Raw genomic sequence first — 22,535 nt, 5'->3', positions numbered from 1 at the left:
TGACACTTTCTAGGTCCATCCACGTCTCTACAAATGACCCAATTTCATTCCTTTTTGTGGCTGCTAACTCATATAATTTAAATTTTCTTAATATTTATCGTCTGTCGCTTTCAGTTCATTCCCACAATAATCTTCCTAACTCAGGCCTTTATTTCCTCAAGTCTATCTATATTACAACGCAAAAGTCTCACTCCTTGGACTGCTGGAGCCACTATGACAGTCTGAACATTCTGATGTACAATTATTACACAGATTAACATATAATGGCTTGCACGTGGTTGCACCCTCAGTAACAAGGGATGTGTTTTTCCATGTAACACCATATTAACCTGAGTAAGAACGAGCTGTCTCTCCCCACCATCTATGCTGTGTGGGCCCTGATCACCCAGCGCTTCATCCCTACCCTCAACCCCACGACAGCCCTCAGAGAAGCTCAGGTGCTCCTGCACTTACTCATTATATCCTTTACTTAATCATTAAATGAATCCAGCTCTGCCACTATCAATATTTAACACTAAGTACTCAACATTGTTGTTTTATATTACAAAAGAGGTTCTGATTTTAGTATCTTACCTGTTAAATAAGCCAAGAGCACAGGAAGGAGGAAAAAAGGAATTTATGAATGTCAAAGGAATTAGAAGAGATGAAAATAACTTTTAAAGCCTCTTGCACTTCTCTTATCTAAGATTTACTCATTTTCAAAGCAGTAAGTTATTCTGCAGAAGAAAGGTCAGATAGGAACAGTCTTTTATTTATTAATCCTATTTTATACTCAAAGCCATATAAAATACTAAATGTAATGTAAATCTTAAATGAAAAGGATAAATTTTCTAGTAATAAAACATTTTATATCATTTAAAAATCAAGATTCAAAAAGTATAAGAATTCTGGCTGTCAGAATACATGATTTAGTTGACTTGTTTTGCTAATTTCATGTTATTTAGATCAGCATCTATTTCTTAACAAATGAGAATATTTTCTAAGAGGAAGAATGCTATCTTTGGTAATTTTTTAAAAACCTTTTCAGGATGCTTCAAATATAATCTCCAGGAATATACGTATACTTCTGCAATCTTGTTTTTTTTTTTTTTGCGGTACGCGGGCCTCTCACTGTTGTGGCCTCTCCTGTTGCGGAGCACAGGCTCCAGACGCGCAGGCCCAGCGGCCACAGCCCACAGGCCCAGCCGCTCCGCGGCATGCGGGATCCTCCCGGACCAGGGCACGAACCTGTGTCCCCTGCATCGGCAGGCGGACTCTCAACCACTGCGCCACCAGGGAAGTCCTTTCTGCAATCTTTGAAGAGGACAATAGAGGAATTCAGGGAAGCCACAACTTATCAGAAATTTCTTAAATATTAATCTGTTTTCTCTGATGGATGTTATCTGATCATGACATGTATGTAAATATACGTATATGAAATAAAGCAAACTTTATTAAATATGTCACATGTATACTTAGAAGATAGGTAATGAAACTTTTACTATTACTATTACTATTCTTTCCCCTAGAAAAAGAAGTAATGTGGTTTTAGTCTTAGATCTGTAGAACAAATGACAGGTACTTCAATTTAACTTCTATGCTTTTCATCAACATAATGCTATAAAACTCCTTTGAGAGTCACCTGATAGAGAATATAAGAGGTCATGAAGATTAAGAAAATACACATTTACTACTTATGGGTAAGAAAGGTTCTGTCTTGAAATGGCTTTTAAAGGTCTCATTCTCTGCTCTAAAGTCTAAAGTTTTGTTGTTTCTTTTAAAGACTAGCTATAGACTGCTGGGGAAATGATGCAAAGTAAAGTACAGAGAAGCGCCTCCTTCACAGACAGACACATAAAACCCCATCAGAAATAACTGAAACAAAGAAGAGTCTTACACCAAGCTACGGAGGTGAGAACACCAAGCTGAGAATCAAGAAATTCCTTGTTCTAGACTCTGCTTGACCACCGGTTTTTCACATAAAACCTGGACAAGTCACACCACCTCACTGGACCTCAATTTCCTTACTGGAAATCTAAGACTGAAATCTCAAAAATCCCCTTCAGGTCAAAGATGATTCTGAATCCCAAACTCTCCTAGGCTTCCATGATAACTTCTTCCAAGCTACCAAATCCCTTGCTGGTCCACTCCAAGCCTCCTTCGACGGATTCCACTCTCTCCCTCTGTCCTTATACAAGGTAACCTCCCAGGGTTCTATGCCTCTTCTGCTGCCCTCAGCAGATTGCTATTCTCTCTCAGCAATCCCCTCCACTTCTACATTTTCAACTACCACCAATACACCGAGTTCCTGGAGGGTTTTAGTCTCCCTGTAACACCTAGAACAATCCTGGGCACAGATGCAGCATGTAATACATTTTGCTGAATAGATAAGTCCATAAGTCTGTGAGAATATGGCAGCTTATTAACTCTGCAAAAACAATAAGCAAATTTTAGCCAAAAGAAAAAAACATGCAAACGAAATGCTAAAACAACAGTGAAAGAAAAGCTAGTATCTAAAACAACCATAAGGAATTCCCTGGCGGTCCAGTGGTAAGGACTTGGCGCATTCATTGCTATGGCCCTGGGTTCAATCCCTGGTTGGGGAACTAAGATCCCACAAGCCATGGGCAAGACAAAAAAAAAAAAAAAGATAAAACAACCACAGAAATGGATATCCACCACAATTTTAAATCTCAAGCAAATTTAAATGACCAAAAGAAATAATAAGGGAGGAAAGAAAGGTAGGGAGGGAAGGTAAACAAGGATAAAGAAATAATTAGGGGGACTTCCCTGGTGGCGCAGTGGTTAGAATCCACCTGCCACTGCAGGGTACACGGTCGAGCCCTGGTCCGGGAGGATCCCACATGCCGCGGAGCAACTAAGCCCGTGAGCCACAACTACTGAGCCTGAGCTCTAGAGCCCAAAAGCCACAACTACTGAGCCCACGTGCCACAACTACAGTAACCTGTGCGCCTAGAGCCCGTGCTCCACAACAAAAGAAGCCATGACAATGAGAAGCCCACGCGCCGCAATGAAGAGTAGCCCCTGCTCACCGCAACTAGAGAAAGCCTGCACTCAAGAACAAAGACCCAACACAGCCAAAAACAAATAAATTAATTAACTCATATATATATATATATATAAAGAATATTGCTAAGCAAAATGTTAAAAAAAAGAAAGAATTAGGAACAATGGAAAACAAAATTCAGTTTGTTATTATTACAGAAAATCAAGAGACCAGAATGACAGAAATATTATAAAACAAAGCAAGGAACCAGGAAAAGAATGACTACTTAATAAACAGTTAGCAGATTATCACAATGACAACTAATGCACCAAGATCCACCCCCTATACCAGACATAGCAATCTGCTCCAAAGAAATAACAAAGAACAAAGCACTTATAAATTTATTTAAAAAACACTACAAGAAACTTTAACCAATTTACTCTAGCATTTTTTTAGAGTAAGGACCTGGTGGTAAATTTATGACCACAACAGAAGTAAAAAATATGATAAATAAACCCAATTCTAACAGCAAGATAAGCTTTGGTTTTTTTTAACCACTAAGTTTTTTTTTTATTGAAGTATAGTTGATTTACAGTGTTGTGTAAGTTTCAGGTGTACAGCAAAGTGATATACTTATAGATATATATGTATTCTTTTTAAAAATATGGAACGCTTCACGAATTTGTGTGTCATCTTTGTGCAGGGGCCATGCTAATCTTCTCTGTATCGTTCCAATTTTACTGCATGTGCTGCCACAACGAGCACAACCACTAAGTATTTTAAAAATAGATATATCAGAGTCCTATTGGCAAACTGATTGTGGTGATGGTTGTACAACTCTACGAATATACTCAATTATAAATAATTATAATAATAAAATAAATAAAATCTTACCGGCAGACACAGGACATTTAAACATTGCTAGCAACTTTCTAAAATGACTTAAAAAATTCTCAAAGAATTCTAGCAATATGCAAAAGGTTGTAAATTTTCCAAGTACCTTGGATGAAGTAGTCCAGTTATGAGGTTTTAATGCACAGAAATAACTGTCCCCGTAAGGTCCACCCCTCCACTTGTGTACTCTAATCCCTCTCTTTTACTCAATGACACAGCTCTAAGACTCCTCCCATCTCTTCCAAGTGTTAATGTTACCGTCTCTATGGAATTCTTCTCACTGGCATATAAACATGTTATACCTCCCATCTTCAAAACAACAACAAAGCTCTCTTAACCCCACATAAGCCATTCCATTTCTACATACCCTTTCATAGAACAACCTGTCAATATAGTAGTCTACATTCCCTGCCTCCAAATCCTCCTCTACCATTCTCTCTTGACTCCATTCTCATCACATTTTCTCCCCTGAAATCACCACTGACTTTTTTTTCCCTCACACCCTGCACCAAAACCTATCAGCACTACGTTGAAAATCTGACCGTAATCCAACTGATTCTCATCACTTCCACAACCCTCACTCTGGTCTAAGCCACCACCAACTCTTGCCTGGATTCCTGCAAGAACCTCCAAATTGGTGTCTCTACCTCTGCCCTTACCATATAGCATAGTCTTAAAAGATTGATTCTTTCAAAAGTAAATCAGATCAATATAGAAAGTAGCACAGAGAGAATAAGGAACTTGACTAAAGTTGCACAGACAAATTGTGGCAAAACTGGGATTCACATCCAGGCTCAGTGTGTCCTTTGAACTTGAGAAAACACACTGGCACAAAGACCTGACTGTTCCCAAGATTTCTGATTCACAAATCTTAAAACAAGTTCAGATCACAAAATGTCACAAGATAAAATACTGAGAATATTGAGAAAAAGATAAGAATATTGATATAAAGGAAGTTATGACTACTTAAAGAAAAAGAAAATGTTGCCTGTTTAAAAAAAAAAAAAAGAAAGAAATCAGATCAAAAACCTCTGTACAAACCCTGCAATGGCTTCCCATGGTAGCCAGATTACACGTGGTCATGGACTCAGAATGGCAGCCAATATCCTGTAAGGCTTATGAGGCCCCAGGACAGCTGCTTCTCCTGTTCCACCTCACTCTGCTCCACCCACACCGTAGGAGTGCGTTAGCCACAGGGCTTTTACCTGAGTGCTCTTCCTGGAAACAGCTGCATGGCTGCCTCCTTCACTTCCTTCAGGCTCCTGCTCAATGTCACCTTATATACAGAGGCCTTTCATGACCACTCTTGGGAAATAACATGTCCCTCCAACTCCTCTTTCTTATCCTCCCCATTGTTCTACACTGCACTTATCACAATCTGGCACCCTGCTGTTTACTTGTTCAGTAGTACAGAAGCACCATAAAGTCAGTTGCTTTTTTTTTTTATTTTTTGCTACTGTGATCCCAGCACCTAGAACATTACTTGGCACATATTAGGCACTTAATAAATATTTGCTGAATGGGCAAATAATGGGGGGAAAAAAAAGGATGACCTACAAATTTGTATCAATGCTACTTTAAGGGGAAAAAAGGTAAAAAACAAACCAAATGCCAAACAGTATTGAATGCCTAAACACACTATTTAAACATACAGCACAGGGCTTCCCTGGTGGTTCAGTGGTTAAGAATCCACCTGCCAATGCAGGAGACACAAGTTCGAGCCCTGGCCCTGGAAGATTCCATATGCTGCGGAGCAACTAAGCCCGTGCGCCACAACTACTGAGCCCACGTGCCACAACTACTGAAGCCTGTGTGCCTAGAGCCCATGCTCTGCAACAAGAGAAGCCACGACAATGAGAAGCCCACACACCACAACGAAAAGTAGTCCCCGCTCACTGCAAAACCCACGTGAGAAAACCCACGCACAGCAACGAAGACCCAACACAGCCAAAAATAAATAAATAAATAAATTTATTAAAAATAAATAAAAATAAATAAACATACAGCACAAATCCATGGTAATCAACACATGAGACAGTCCATATATGATAGTAACACAGAGAAATATATATGAAATTAGGACAGCCCTCCCATATATTTATAAACTGAAGATTTTATTAAAAAACTATACCTACATCCAAAAATTATAAATTTTACTATAGTGAAAATAGAATTTTCTATTCACTAGATTATTTTTTTTGTCCAAGAATTATACTCAGGACTGTAACTTATAAAGTAAGCAAACAAAAAGGCTAGTCATAATTTGACCTCTAAAAAGCTTTAATTCAACATCTTGAATAAGATCCTGGTCTAAAGATATGAACACCATATAAACAAAATGGGTTTCTTACAGAGAGAGCTGCATCTGAGGGAAGTCAGTTGAAGTATGTTTATGCATGAAATCTCCAGCCCATTTAGAAAATGAAGGAAGATACTCCTCTACTTCTTGTTTTATTTCATCTTGATTCAGATTTAGGCGGTACCTACCAAAGTAAGAGATATTAAATATGAAAGCTTAAATATGAAAAAAGTAAACAAGGAAAAAAACATTCAAATAAGCAACCCAAGTGCCCATCAACTAATGAACGGATAAATAAAATTTGATATATACAATGGAATATTATTCAGCCTTGGAAAGGAAGGAAATTCTGATACTTGCTACAACATAAATGAACCTTGAGGACATTAGACTAAATAAGCCAACAACAAAAGGACAAATACTGCATGACCGCTTACGTGAGGTACCTAGAATAGTCAAATTCATAGAGACAGAAAGAATGGTGACTGCCAGGGACCGAGGGAAGGGGGGAGTTGTTTAATGGATATAAAGTTTCAGTCTGGGAAGATAAAAAAAGTTCTGGAGGTGGAGGATGGTAATGTTTGCACAACAATGTCAATGTACTTAATGCCACTTAACTGTACCCTTAAAAGTGGTTAAGATTGTGATTTTTAATGCTATGTGTATTTTACCACACACAAAAAATCCAAATAACAGTGACATGACATCAAATTTCAGATCTGCTCCAACTCCTATCATCTCAGGTCTAATAGGTCCCAGCTACACTTTTGTGATAAAAAAGAAACCGTAGAAGATGTTGCTCCTGAAACCCAGCAATGGAAAGTAGAAAAGTAAAAGAGGAAAAAAGACTGTAGGAACAGAAAAGTCACATCAGCCTTACCGAATTAAAGGACGATTTATAGGAATGTTAACTTCTTAAGTCAGAAGTCAGCAAAGACTACCAGAATCTAGTCTCAGTTTTTCAGGGTGCCCATAAGGTCAAAACTATGTCATAATAATACTACAACATTATTTGCCTTTTTTGCTCTTGTTTTCTCATGAGTACACAGTGGAGATTTCTGAGTCCACATACACACATACAATATAGCAATATAGAGAATGAAGAAGCAGATATAAGAAACCAGATGTCTTTTTTTTTAATTGGAGTATAGTTGATTTACAATGTTGTGTTAGTCTCAGGTGTACAGCAAAGTGAATCAGTTACACGTTTACATATATCCACTCTTTCTAGATTCTTTTCCCATATAGGCCATTACAGAGTATTGAGGAGAGTTCCCTGTGCTGTATAGTAGGTCCTTATTAGTTATCTATTTTATATATACAGGTGTCAATATGTATTAAGTCATAAAATTAAAACATCTGCAAAAATGTAAAACAATGCCACTTGTATCATTACATTTTTTTTCAGAAACAGTTATTTTTCATTAGACTGTTATTTATATTAACATGGAATGGATTGTTATTGTTATTTTCAAATTAACCAATAAACATTTTAAAACTGTCTCAGTTTTCATTTCTAGTACAGTAATTATCTATAGATATAACCCACATAAACAAAAGCTCCTCAGGGTCCTCAATAATTTTTTTAGTGTAACATGGTCCTGAGACCAAAAAATTTTGAAACCTGCTGTCCCCTTCCCAGGATAGTTCTCCCAGCTCCTTCTGCATGTTTAAGCATCACAATCTTAATAACTACTCTGGGGTGTTAAGAGCACACGTGTTTCTGTCAGATCACACCTAGGTTTGAATCCTAACTCTTTATTAGATGTGTAACTTTGGGCGATTCACTGTTAGCTGAGCCTCAGTTTCCTCATCTGTAAGGTGAGTTGATAACTACCACACAGTTAGTTTGATGATTAAATAAAACAGCCTACGTAAAGTATTAATACTTGGCTTATGATAAGAACTCAATAAGGTATGAAGATAATAACAGTGAATACTCATATAATGCTGACTCTAGGCCAGGTACTATTCTAGGTGCTTAACATGAACACTTTCAACCCTCATTATATCTCTATGAGATACTATTATTGTCACCCCACTTTAGAGCTAAGGAAACTGAAGCTCAGAAGTTACTTCCAAAGGACACACAGCTCTAGCTTGGGAACCTAAGTTCTTAACCCCTATGCTCCCTTCTACACTGTGTTTTAATAATTTACTGCCATAATTTTCTCCCTGCAGGCCTGAGTTCACCTGAGTACTGGTATAGCCTCCAACAGTCTGCAAACTCCTTTCAAAAAACACAACTTACCATTTTTCTCTCCTTCTGAAGATAGCACAATATTCAATAACATATTCATCAAAATCTGAGACTCCAAAACGCTACAAATTTACCATATAATAACTCTGTAACATTTCTAATACCAAATTTAATAAGCTCCTACTTTCCTAGGTTTCTGCTACCTCTGGCTTACCAGAACTAAGAAAGCAGAGCCCTACCAGTCCTCTGGGAGAGCCAGTTCAGCAGGGAAGACAAAATTAGCAATCCTAGCTCTGCCAAGATTGCTTGGCCTGACCACAAAAGCAACTTCAGGTTGAAGGCAAAGCTGAAGAATCTCAAACCAGGGAGCAATTACTGACACCAAAGTGCCCCGAATGACCTACAGAAACACAATCAGTCCACATAAGGCAAAGGGTGTTTGTCTGAAAAAGGCTGTTTGAAATCTGGGAAACTTAGAGTGGATGAAAGATGATATAGGTGAGGACGTGGGGGAAACAAGGACCCATATATTGCCTATAGAAATGCAAAATGAATTCTGCAATATACACACATATTAAATCATTAAGTTGTATACCTTAAACTAATACAATGTTATATGTCAATGATATCTCAACAAAACTGGAAAACAATGAATGGAAGAAAGAAACAGGACAATGTCTACATAGAGCAATTTGACAATATATATCAAAACTTTAAATGTACCCAGACCGGATCCTGTCCTGGAGGGAAAAAAATGCTATGAAGAACATTACTGGACAAAACTGAAATGTGCACAGTAGATCAGACACAAGTATTATAACAATGTTAAATTTCCTGAAGTTGAAAACTGTTCTGTGGTTACATAAGAGAAAATCCTTATTCTTAGGAAATACACATTTAAGTATTTAAAGGTCAAAATAACACATATACAGCTTAATCTCAAGCGGTTTAGAAAAACACACACAGCAGGTAAATCTGAGTAAACAGTGTATGGATGTTCTTTGTACTACTCTTGCAACTTTTCTCTAAATTTAAAATTATTTTCAAATAAAAAGATTTGTTAACAAAAAGATACACCCCTATGCTCATAGCAGCACTACTCACAATAGCCAAGACATGAAAACAACCTAAATGTCCATCGACAGATGAATGGATAAAGACGTGGTACATATATACAATGGAATACTACTCAGCCATAAAAAAGAATGAAATAATGCCATTTGCGGCAACATGGATGCAACTAGAGATTATCATTCTAAGAAAGGTAAATGAGAACGAGAAAGAAAAATGCCATATGATATCGCTTATATGTGGAATCTAAATCATGACATAAATGAACCTATCTACGAAACAGAAACAAACTCACAGACATAGAGAATAGACTTGTGGTTGCCAAGGGGAGCGGGTTGGGGGAAGGATGGAGTGGGAGGTTGACGTAAGCTCTCATGAAATGGATAAACAGGGCTTCCCTGGTGGCGCAGTGGTTGAGAGTCCGCCTGCCGATGCAGGGGACATGGATTCGTGCCCCAGTCCGGGAGGATCCCACATGCCGCCGAGCGGCTGGGCCCGTGAGCCATGGCCGCTGAGCCTGCGCATCCGGAGCCTGTGCTCCACAATGGGAGAGGCCCGCGTACCGCAAAAAAAAGAAAAAAAAAAAAAAAAAAGGATAAACAACAAGGTCCAACTGTGATAAACCATATATTCGATATCCTGTGATAAACCATAATGGAAAAGGATATAAATATATATATATATATGTATAACTGAGTCACTCTGCTGTACAGCAGAAAATAATACAACACTGTAAATCAACTATGCTTCAATAAAAATTTTTTTTAAAAAGATTTTTTAAATGTTTAAATGTAAATATCCTCTGGTCCAACAATTCCACTTCTAAGTATTGAGCCCAGATATATGCCTGCACAGCTATTAAAATTAAAATGTACAAAGGTATTTATTATAGTGTTGCTAATAAAAGCAAAGACTGAAATGCCAGGGGCTCTTAAATAAATTACTGTACATCCATACAATGAAACATTTTGCCACTCTTAATTAAAAATGAGATAGCTCAATCAGTACTAATATGGAATAATCACCAAGTTTTTTTTTTTGGCCACGCTGCCCAACTTGTAGAATCTTAATTCATTGACCAGGGATTGAACCCGAGTCCATAGCAGTGAAAGCACTGAATCCTAACCACTGGACCGCCAGGGAACTCCCAAGATTTAATATTTATATACAATAATGTGTATGGTATGCTACCATTTATATAACAAATAATATATAAACATAAATAATCACACACACAATCACATGTAAATATTTGAAATCTCTGTGGAAGGACATACAAGAAACTGATAACAGAAGTTGCCTCTGGAGCTAGGTAGTGACTGACCAGGGATGCAGGGGTAGAAAGGACTTACTATCATTGTATACCCTCTTGTACTATTACAACAACACATGCTGTATGTGAATTTATAAGCTATTTAGAAATAATAATTTACTATTAAAAAACAAAACCTGCACAACTGGGTAATCTTTTTCGTAAATAACCTTCGCAAACCATCCTGGAACCATTCTTCACTGTCACCATCTCCTTAGGCAGATTCTTCCTAGTGTTTTACTTTTTACAGACCAGGACTCTTCTAAGTTTCCAAACCAGTCCACACTGGTTATTTAAAGTCTTCTGCATTTGAATTCTGCCTTTTTAATTTCGAGCCAAATAACCGCAAAATGACATGTAACCACCTGTTCTTTCCTGAGACTATAGAGATACTTAAGGTTTGGCATCTTCAAGCCTAGACTTTTATAGATATAATGAGAGGACAGAGCATGAACAGGTAAAAATCTGTTCTAAGATCTGTAATAAAGTAGAAGGGCCTATGAGAGAGGGCAGGAAAGAACTTTGGATCTGTTATTTTTAGGCTCTGGGAATTTTAAAAAGTATCCTTTTGAACAGGGTTGGGCAAGATTCATGAGAGAATTAGTATTTTCATAACTGAAATGAAACATATTTCCCCTTAATGACTTAGGATATAATGATAAAAAAATAATAATGCAGCAAAATGGGTGGAGAGAGATTACCATACTAAGTGAAGTCAGAGAGAGACAACTATCATATGGTATCACTTATATGTGGAATCTAAATATGATAGAAATGAACTTATTTAGAAAACAGAGACAAACATAGAAAACAAACTTATGACTACCAAAGGGGAAGGGGGGGCAGGGGGGGCGGGGATAAATTAGAAGTTTGGATTTAGCAGATACAAACTACTATATATAAAATAGATAAACAAGGTCCTACTGTACAGCACAGGGAACTCTATTCAATATCCTGTAATAAACCATAATGGAAAAGAATATGAAAAAGAATATATAGGGACTTCCCTGGTGGCTCAGTGGTTAAGAATCCGCCTGCCAATGCAGGGGACACAGGTTCCAGCCCTGGTCTGGGAAGATCCCACATGCCACAGAGCAACTAAGCCCGTGTGCCACAACTACTGAGCCTGTACTCTAGAGCCCGTGAGCCATAACTACTGAGCCCACGTGCCACAACTACTGAAGCCTGCGTGCCTAGAGCCCCCGCTCACTGCAACTAGAGAAAGCCCACGTGCAGCAAGGAAGACCCAACGCAGCCAAAAATAAAAATTAATTAGTTAATTAATTTTTTTAAAAAAAGAATATATATGGGGGCTTCCCTGGTGGCGCAGTGGTTGAGAGTCCACCTGCCGATGCAGGGGACACAGGTTCGTGCCCCGGTCCGGGAAGATCCCACATGCCGCAGAGCGGCTGGGCCCGTGAGCCATGGCCGCTGAGCCTGCGCGTCCAGAGCCTGTGCTCCGCAACGGGAGAGGCCACAACAGTGAGAGGCCCGCATACCGAAAAAAAAAAAAAGAATATGTATGTATGTATATGTATAAATAACTGAATCACTTTGCTATACACCAGAAATTAACACAACGTTGTAAATCAACTATACTTCAAAAAACATATAATTCAGTGATACCCAAGGATCTGCTAAGAATACATTCCTTACACAACACTGTAAAGCAACTATACTCCAATAAAAATTAATTAAAGGGACTTCCCTGGTGGTCCAGTGGTTAAGACTCTGTGCTTCCACTGCAGGGGGCATGGGTTCGATCCCTGGTCAGGGAACTAAGTTTCCTCAAGCCGCGCTGTGCGGCCAAAAAAACCAAAACCAAAAAAACCAAAATTCTGATCTTCATAGTTCTTATATTTTTTAAAAGTTTCTCCTTTCCTGGGCTTCCCTGGTGGAGCAGTGGTTGGGAGTCCACCTGCCAATGCAGGGGGCGCGGGTTCGTGCCCCGGTCCAGGAGGATCCCGCGTGCTGCGGAGCGGCTGGGCCCGTGGGCCATGGCCCTGTGCTCCGCGACGGAAGAGGCCGCAGCGGTGAGAGGCCCGCGTACCGCAAAAAAAAAAAAAAAAAAAAGTTTCTCCTTTCCTATACAGTAATGAAGCTATAAGCTCTCCTAATGACTATGAAGGTACCTTTCTCCCGCATCTTCGAAACCAGATAAGACTGTTAGATATTAATGAAAAATAACAGATGCTGAGGGCATAAGAGACATTCCATTACGTAACATGCACAAGGTTTAATACAAGGACATGAATTCTGAGCAAGGCTGCTCAAAATCCTTGTTTTCTTTCATACTTATATTCACGTTGGGTTCTGGACTGATCAGGTTACCTGATACCTGAATACCTGTCGTGGTTTAAAATATGTCCACAAATCCTTTGACACCCCGTTCAAAAGATGGCACCTAATTCCCCTACCGTTAAGGGAGAGCTAGACTTAGTAATGAGTACTTAATGAATAAAAAAAGCAGAAGTGACATCATAGCAATCAGAGACTAGGTTATAAAAGGCACTGTGGCTTCCTGCTCTCTTTCTTGGACCCTTCAATCTGAAGGAAGCAGATTGTGTCCCAGGACACATCAGCCAGCCCCCTAGAGAAGCCCACGTGGCAAGAAACTGAGGCCTCCTGCCAACAGCCAGCTAGGAAATGAGTCCTCCCCACAACAGACGTGTGAGTGAGTCATCACGGAAGCAGATGCTCCTGCCCGGTCATGCCTTCAGATGCAGCTCACATGGGAGACCCTGAGCCTGAGCCACCCAGCTGAACTACTTCCAAATTCCTGACTGACAAAAACTATGAGATAACAGATTAGATGTTTGTCATTTTTTTTTTCTTTTTTTTTTTGCGGTACGCGGGCCTCTCACTGTTGTGGCCCCTCCCGTTGCGGAGCACAGGCTCCGGACGCGCAGGCCCAATGGCCATGGCTCACGGGCCCAGCCGCTCCGCAGCATGTGGGATCTTCCCGGACCCGGGCACGAACCCGTGTCCCCTGCATCGGCAGGCAGACTGTCAACCACTGGGCCACCAGGGAAGGCCAGATGTTTGTCATTTTAAGGCACTAAGTTTTGATGTGTTTTGTTTCAGGGCAATGATCCATACAGTACACAACAGATCCTGGTTAGGGTGTGACAAAAAATTTTTTTAATTTGAAAACCAAAGTGGCAACTAAAGCAATAAGTAGAACTCTTAAGCAAAAACTTTATTATATCTAGTCATATTCTGAAAGCCATGCTGTGTGTGGTTGTAACCAAGTGACAACTTCTCTGTGCTTCCATTTCTTCCTTTATAACAGGTTGCTATCAGATTATATAAGATAGCTACAAAGCACTTAACACAGTGCCTGACATAGGGCAGGGTTCTAAAATGTTTTTAAGACAATAGATTGTACGTCATTAGTAAATAAGTGTAGAATTATGGAACACATTTTTCTCATTTACACAGTGAAATGTAGAATTATATCTGGGAAAAGTAGGTTTGTATCAACTAGTCTGGAAAGCAAAATCACCACTAATAAAAAAATTTCTGTGAAAAAAAGATGGACTGCAGTAGGAGTCAAGAAAGAAATAGAGAATATGCCAATCCCTCTGCAGGTAGCCACTCATAAAACGCCAATGACTAGCCATTTGTGGGTTTACATACATTATCTCCATTGTCACAAAAAGTCTGCCAAACAGGTATTATCACCCTTTCCAGAATCTTTCAGTAACTAGTTCAATCATAAAATTGGCAAAGCTAGAATTTGAAAGGAGGTTCATCTGACTCCCAGCCCCATACAATTTTCAGGATGTCACACTGTTTCTAGAAGTAAAACAAAAAGTTCACACTCTCTGAGTGCAGCTGTGGAGTCTATTATGCATATAGAGAATATTTAGGTATTTTTAGCCAAAGAATTCCTGTTCTGCAATTTCAGAAGCTCTTCGCAGAATTGCAGTGGGATACTACAGCCCTGAAATCTGCATTCTAGTATTATACTGATTTATATTTAATAGTCTAATAGCCAAAAACCTTATAGATGCTAGGAAAGAAGTTATATAACAAAACTGTATCTATAGTTCCTCTCGTAACTACTTACATTTCCTTCAGATGCCTTATTTCTTGAACAGTTTGAAAAGCAAGTTCTTGTAGCTTTCCTGGGGCAAAACTATCACTTATTGCTTTTTGAAATACTTCATGGAGAATGGTACCAATCAGCATTTGGCGTGTGGCTGGATCAGAGCTCTACCAAAGAAACACAAAAATCATACAAATATCTTATTTCACAACGTATCAACAGATGTGATCGTACATTTATTACCTAACCTATTGAACCACCAAAGTACACAAAGTACCTATTGAACCACCTATTGAACCACCAAAGTACACAAAGTATAACCAAAGTATAACACTGGTGAGACAAATGCCAAAATATGAAACAATTTATTTTTCTGGTGAGTGAAATTATAGGTGACTTTCACTTTCTTCAATTTAGAATTACCTGAATTATTTTACAAGTTATTATTTTCAAATCAGTATATTTCCATTTTGAAAAAAATTAAAACAACTTATATGAAAAAGTTCAATGTGGTCTCAAATATTTAACATATTCATCTCTAATTTCACTTTATAATGAACCCACATACAAAAGTCAATAAACGCATAGATCATAAAGTCATGTGAGTAAAATACTCAAAACATGAAACAAACTTACAGCAGAGATTTTTTTTTTTTTGGCTGCCCCACACACCTGTGGGATCTTAGTTCCCCAACCAGGGACTGAACCCAGGCCCCAGCAGTTAAAGCACTGAGTCCTAACCACTGGACCGCCAGGGAACTCTCTACAGAGATTTTTTTTTTTCAAATTTATTTGAAAATTTATTTTTTTAAATTTATTTATCTATTTTTGGCTGTGTCGGGTCTTCGTTGCTGCGCGTGGGCTTTCCCTAGTTGAGGCGAGCGGGGGCTACTCTTCGTTGTGGTACATGCGCTCCTCATTGCAGAGGCTTCTCTTGTTGCAGAGCACGGGCTCCAGGTGCACAGGCTTCAGAAGCTGTGGCTCGCGGGCTCTAGAGCGCAGGCTCAGTAGTTGTGACACACTGGCTTAGTTGCTCCGCAGCATGTGGGATCCGCTCGGACGAGGGCTCGAACCCGTGTCCCTTGCATTGGCAGGTGGATTCTTAACCACTGTGCCACGAGGGAAGTCCCCAGCAGAGATTTTTGACAAACTCTCACCACTCAAAAAGAAACAGTAGTTTTCAATTAACTCTTTTATTAGCCTGGACCATCCCCTTGAAACTATCAAAAAAAAAAGAAAAAGTCCACAAGACACCCATCAGGAATTTTAAAAATTAATTTACAGGGAACTCTCTGTACTATTTTTGTTAAGTTCTATGTGAGTCTAAAATTATTTCAAAATAAGGTTTTTAAAATATTAATATTCAGGTCTGCTTTATAATATGTGGTTAAAAGAGAAGTTAATAGTATCCCCACAATTGAAGAAAAAAGGTGATTTTTTTAAAAAAACTATAAATAAGTGATAACTACAGACGATTAGAAAATCTACTTGGGTATTTTTCCTTCTTTTATTCTTCTTGCTTAGCTGCATTTGTTTGTTTTTTTTTTTTTTTTTTGGCTGCATTGGGTCTTCATTGCTATGCACGGGATTTCTCTAGTTGCAGTGAGAGGGGGCTACTCTTCATTGTGGTGAGCAGGCTTCTCATTGTGGTGGCTTCTCTTGTTGTGGAGCACGGGCTCTAGACCCCTGTCCCCTGCATTGGCAGGCAGATTCCTAATCACTGCGCCACCAGGGAAGCCCTTAGCTGTTTTTTGGTTTTCTACAGGCACAGAGACTAATTGTATAATTAAAAGAATACCCTGGGAGGAAGAGGAAACTTAACAAATAAAACTCACGTTCTTCAAAAATAAATGGCATTGGGAATTCCCTGGCGGTCCAGTGGTTAGGACTCCGTGTTCTCACTGCTGAGGGCCTGGGTTCAATCCCTTGTCAGAGAACTAAGATCCCATAAGCCGTGCAGTGCAACCAAAAAATAAAAAAGAAATGGCATTGAAACAAAGGGAGTGGGTGTAAGGCAGAATTTAGATTAAAAGAAACTATGAGACATATCAACCAAACATAATATTGTTTGGATATTGATGCTAACAAACGAACTGAATAAAAAAAAATTTGATAAAAGACATTAGAGATAAAACTATTAGATTAATTTAAGGAATTACTGTTCATTTTATTGTGTATGATAAAGATACTGTGTTTATATATATTTTTAAATCCTCAGCTTTCATTTAGTTGCAAAATAATACAATGTCTGGGAACAGCAAAATGGGTACATGGGAGTTTATTATAATCATCTCTTTGCATATGTTTGAAACTTTCCATAATAATGTTTTTAAAAGAGACTCTCACATTTACTTTTAGTTCACTGGGAATCACATGAAGCCAAGTTTGGAAATGCCCAGATATATTAAATTAAAATTTTTATCACTGAAATTTATATTATTATTAGAATTAATTATTTGACAAAATGTTGAATAAGATTCAAAGGATCTTAGGGCACCTGGCCTTGAATCCCAACACTGCCACTTACTAGCTACAGTAATTTTGGGCAAGTCACTTAACTTCCTGATTTTCCCAATCAGTAAAATGCAGCTGATTAATACCATCTACTTCACAGGATTGTTGGGAGGATTAAGTAAGAGTGTAAAAGTGGTCTGTGAACTCTTAAGACCCTGTGGAAACACTGGCTGTTAATATTGTTCACCTTAAATGTTTCACTCAGGACAGCTCTTCTGATGCATCGAATACTACTGGCTATGCTTGTGCCAGAAATCAGCATGTCTGGATACAGAATCAAATATCCAAAATCTTCATCTATTATCCAAGTATCGGATATGCAGTCTCCCTCTAAATGAATGATGTCCCCTGGCTCTACTGGTACAGAGCACCTAAAAATAAAGCAAAATTAAAGTATACATAGTTTAGATTCCTACATTTAAACATATTAAGGAGGCTTCAAAAATAACTGGAGGAAAAAAATAAATAAATAATAACTGGAGGGACCTCTCTGGTGGACCAGTGGTTAAGACTCCGTGCTTCCAATGCAGGGGGCCCGGGTTCGATTCCTGGTCAGGGAACTAGATCCCGCATACCGCAACTAAGAGCCCGCACACAGCAACGAACATCCCATGTGCCGCAGCTAAGACCCAGCGCAGCCAAATAAATAAATATTTTTTAAAAATAAACAACTGGATATCTTATGTAAAGCAATAAGTATTTCTAAATTTCTGGGTCTTGCATTATCTACTGCAAAAGCTATCAAATTATTAACAGTGTATAGCTTCAATTATGGATGAGGCTGTTCTAATAATCTCTCATTCTTAAGACTTATACCTACAGCTTCTATAAGCCTTGAGGCATGAAGCCAAACACAATGTACCAAGAACAAAATCATATTTATCGAGTTCAAACCATCCAACTTGCAGCCTAGACAGAGTTAGACCTCCACCTTCTCTGCATCTCCCCTTCACCCCTCACATACCACACACTGCTTGAGAAGCAACAGCTAGAGTCTAAGGATGTTCTTTGCAGTACACAGGCCTCTCACTGTCGTGGCCTCTCCTGTTGCAGAGCACAGGCTCCGGACACGCAGGCTCAGCGGCCATGGCTCACGGGCCCAGCCGCTCCGCGGCATGTGGGATCTTCCCGGACCGGGGCACGAACCTGTGTCCCCTGCATCGGCAGGCAGACTCTCAACCACTGTGCCACCAGGGAAGCCCTAAGGATGTTCTTATGCTGTGATTAGTTTTCCTCTTAGTGAGAACTAAATGAGGTTTAAGCTGCAGTCCCAGAAAGCACTGGGAAATAGGAAGTAGTGATTTAATAAATCCCCTTGTACTTGATTTTCAAATGACAATAAAAGTTTTGGAAAAAGGGACTTGAGATGCTACTGTAATAGGCACAATCCTTATGCAAAATTAATTCAGGTTCATATCTACTCTCTTTATTAACAACTAAATTATTGCAACAGCCACACAAGCCCATGTGATAGTTTGTAAGACGGCACCCTTAAGACTCTGCCAGATGAACGCCCAAAGTCACACAAAAATTACCAGTCATTCCTAAGGATACACAGTTCTTTACATTCTAGTGACTGCGAAGCAGTGATGATTAGGTGCTTTTCATGGTTTCCTTCTTCATTCTGTACAATATTGACTGCTAATACCAGGTACCGGTTATCCATTCCTCGGCTCAGAACTGCTTTAGAAAAGGAAGCTTCCACCTTCTTCTTCTGAAATCTAAAGCATACACATACAAAACTACTGTAGCACAAGCATTAAATAAGAAGCCATCCAATCTCTTTTATCTACAAACCTACCTTCTAGTTTTCTAGGTTTGTTTCTTCCAGTAAGCTTATCACAAGACCATTGGCTAAAAGAGGTAAAGAGAGAGCAAGGGCATAGCAGAATTCCTATTATAAAAACTTCCCAGAAGCAATGCCATTTAAAACATACTTATGATATGGATTTTTCCAAATATAAGCTCTATGAGGAGCTCTTTGGGACATCTATGATTATGAGGACGAATGGTAAATTGAAAAATATTAGACACAAATTCCTACCACTGGTGCAAACCTTCCCAAAGTACAAGTGAAAGGAAATGTCTAGGACACTATCTTTTTGTAAATAAAACATGTTTGTTATGGAAAAATATAGTGTGGGTGGTTTGCTGGAAGTCCTACTGTGAGCTTCATTATTATATTAATCTTTCAATTAGGAGAGTACTTAGAAATCACCTAGTCCAACCTACTATTTAATGCAGGAAATCATTCTATAAAACCTCATTGGGGATCAACTAGCCTATGCTTTGTAGAGAAAGCAAGATTAATACCTGTCATCTTAACCATTCCTTCATAGAGTAACTCAGAAATTTCTTATTTATAATGGGCAAGTCGATTTCACAATTCTTTTAGCCACTGACCCTAGCCGCCTGAAAACTGCAAAATACTCTAATCTCTCCTCTAGAAAACATTAATTCCCTCTTAAATCTTTCCAGTTTGACTGCAGTCTTTATCAGTGACAGTCCAAAGTCATTATCTCTCCAGTTATTACCCTAAAACTTTACCCTAAAACTGTCTTTGTCACCCAACCTTTGTAACCCACCTAGGTTATATTCCTCATTCACCTACCCACGTAGCCTCAGGCCATGAATTTCCCAAGGTCAGCTGGGACGCTTTAAGGATCTCCCAAAAGGTACTGCTGATCACAACTCAAAGCGCAAAGATCCGTCAACAATAATTAGCCTCAATATCATTACTACTGACAATTCTACACTATGCTTGCGGGTCAATTTCCCCGACCATTTAAGCCGCTCTGAGGGTATAGATTTCTCCCCGGGATAACTTTCTCCAATTAAACATGAAGAAAAGCGTCTAGCAGTTGCAATTTCGTTTTATGAAGACATTTAAGTTGGCTAGGACTCCCCAAATTCAGGAAAGTGGTGATATCAAGATTAAGAATGAACTGCTGGGTGAGGGAGAGTATTCAAGCCCTGGCCCGGGCTTGGCCCCAAAGAGAACCCTGGGAAACAGACCCCAGTTCCGGAGGCTCGTCGGGCGCCCCGGGACTTGAGCCTGGTTACTCTGCCCCAGCCCCGGTCCGCGGAGGCGCGGGTGCGGCCTCTCCCGCTCCCTGCTTTTCAAATCTCCCGCTTTGTTCCCAGACCCTCCCCCCGCTCCGCTCACAGCTCCGCCGGCTGCGCAGCGTTATCTCCGAAACTCTTCTCCATTAGCAGCTCCAGTTCGTCCACCTGTTCCATCCCGACCGCAGAGACCTCAAACTGCCGCCAGGTGAATTCAGGGGAACCCGGAGCAACACACGGGGGGAAAAGGACCGCGAGACCGCGTGGAGCCGCGCGCATGCGCCGACCAGCCGAGGTCCCAAGTGACCTGCGCGGGCAATTCCTCCGGCGCCCTGCGCGTGAGGCGCTTTTGCTCCTTTGCCTTAGAGTTTGGAAAACGTGGAGTCTTCGTAATCTGGCCCAGACTAAATGCTCCGGCTCCTCTGTCTCTCTCTGTCTCTCCCCCTCCCCCTTCCCCTCCCTCCCTCTCTCTCGACACGCCGACCCATGTCCAACACACGCACTTAGTATGAACAAAACTGCAGTTGCCCAAACCAAGGCGTCCCTTGTTAGCTTACGGAATTTTTCACTCTTTGGCAAACAACCTCTCCTCCTTTTTTTCTGGCTCAACTGAGAAAATGGAAGCTGTCAGAAAAGAACTTCCTCATCATGCCATGACTAAATCTACAAAACCACTAATATCTCCTCCCCATTTTATAACCTCTTTCCACTTTTTTTCAGCAGTGGACAGAGCGTTCCTCCTATCAATGGGCAATCCCTCTACTTCTACTTGGGATCCCAAGGCCTCTTACATTCTCAAGGGCATTACTTCTTCTGTTATTCCCTCATTCTCTACTATCCTCAATCTGGCCCTCATTACTGGATCACTCCCTGGTTTGTAATGCTTCCCAGTATCTCTCATCTTGAAATGATGTTACCTTGATGGAACCTTTTCTCTCCTGGCCACCCTCCTGAGGAAAACTTCTTTAAAGAATTTTTTTCAAGGCTATATCCAATTTCAACTCCTATTCACTGCCGCAACTAAACATGCAGCAACGAAGATCCCGCATGTGGCAACTAAAACCTGGAGCAGGCAAAATAAATAAATAAATAAATATTTTTAAAAATACAGAAATGTGTAAAATCACTTCCTAAGGGTTTCACCGAACTTAAAATAATCTTTATCAAAAGTTATCTTTCACATTCATGTTTATTCATATAAAATTATGAAGAAGTTATGCTCAACTTCCTGGAAAAACAAGAATGGAAAATCCTTGCCTGTAGTAGTTACAGATTTTGTACCTGTGATGCCACAATCAACTGGTTTTCCTCCAACATCGCAGGCCCTCCTCAATCTCCTCTACTGTCTCTTCATTTTTCTGCCCAATCTCTAAATGTTGAAAGTCCTCAGAATTCAGTTCTGAAAATTTTATTTGTCTACTAGCTCCCTAGGTTATTTCAACCATTTTCATGGCTTTATTTATTTTTATAAACTTATTTATTTTTGGCTGTGTTGGGTCTTCGTTGCTGTGCGCGGGCTTTCTCTAGTTGCAGTGAGCGGGGGCTACTCCTTGTTGCGGTGCACGGGCTTCTCATTGCGGTGGCTTCTCCTGTTGCGGAGCACGGGCTCTAGGCGTGTGAGCTCAGTAGTTGTGGCTCACGGACTCTAGAGCGCAGGCTCAGTAGTTGTGGCGCACGGGCTTAGTTGCTCCGCAGCATGTGGGATCTTCCCGGACCAGGACTCGAACCCGTGTCCCCTGCACTGGCAGGCGAATTCTCCACCACTGCGCCACCAGGGAAGCCCCATTGTCATCGTTTTAAATACCATCTCTATCCTGCCAATTCTCAAATTCATATTTACAGGCAAAGCTTTTCCTCCAAATTCAAGAGTCCAACTGCCTGCTTGACATCTACACTTGGAGGGAAGGGGGAAACTTCTTTAACATGGCCAAAATGGAAAAATAAATTTTTTTTTTTGGCCGCGAGGCTTGTAGGGATCTTAGTTCCCCAAACCCAGGCCTCCTGCAGTGGAAGTGCAGAGGCCTAAACACTGGACTTCCAGGGAATTCCCTAAAATAGAACTTTATATTTCCCCAACAAACCTATTATTCTTCTCAGTAATAGCACTAACCACCCAGCAGATAAGGCCAGAAACCCAGAAATCAT

The 22,535-nt window shown here is 39.9% G+C and overlaps 1 protein-coding gene and 1 non-coding gene across 2 annotated transcripts in view; both read right to left on the bottom strand.

Annotated features, from left to right (window-relative positions):
* DNA2 (DNA replication helicase/nuclease 2) overlaps window positions 1-20,741 on the bottom strand; it is a 49,718-nt gene extending 28,977 nt beyond the window's left edge. The window contains exons 1-5 of the mRNA XM_027130083.1: window positions 20,494-20,741; window positions 18,863-19,048; window positions 17,515-17,698; window positions 14,835-14,980; window positions 6,232-6,363 (exon numbers count right to left, since the gene is read on the bottom strand). Coding sequence (XP_026985884.1) covers window positions 6,232-6,363; window positions 14,835-14,980; window positions 17,515-17,698; window positions 18,863-19,048; window positions 20,494-20,669 — 824 coding nt within the window. The 5' untranslated portion in view covers window positions 20,670-20,741. The remainder of the gene's footprint in view (window positions 1-6,231; window positions 6,364-14,834; window positions 14,981-17,514; window positions 17,699-18,862; window positions 19,049-20,493) is intronic.
* Window positions 3,645-3,751, bottom strand: LOC113632688 (U6 spliceosomal RNA). Its single transcript, XR_003437926.1, has one exon. It is a non-coding gene; the product is annotated as a U6 spliceosomal RNA (small nuclear RNA).
* Window positions 20,742-22,535: the final 1,794 nt, after the last annotated feature.

The sequence above is a fragment of the Aethalodelphis obliquidens genome, unplaced genomic scaffold (assembly GCF_003676395.1).
Source record: "Aethalodelphis obliquidens isolate GAN/ISIS:26980383/991018 unplaced genomic scaffold, ASM367639v1 scaffold37, whole genome shotgun sequence".
NCBI lineage: Eukaryota > Metazoa > Chordata > Mammalia > Artiodactyla > Delphinidae > Aethalodelphis > Aethalodelphis obliquidens.
Note: the sequence above shows the minus strand (reverse complement) of the source record. Positions and strands in the feature narration are given on the sequence as shown.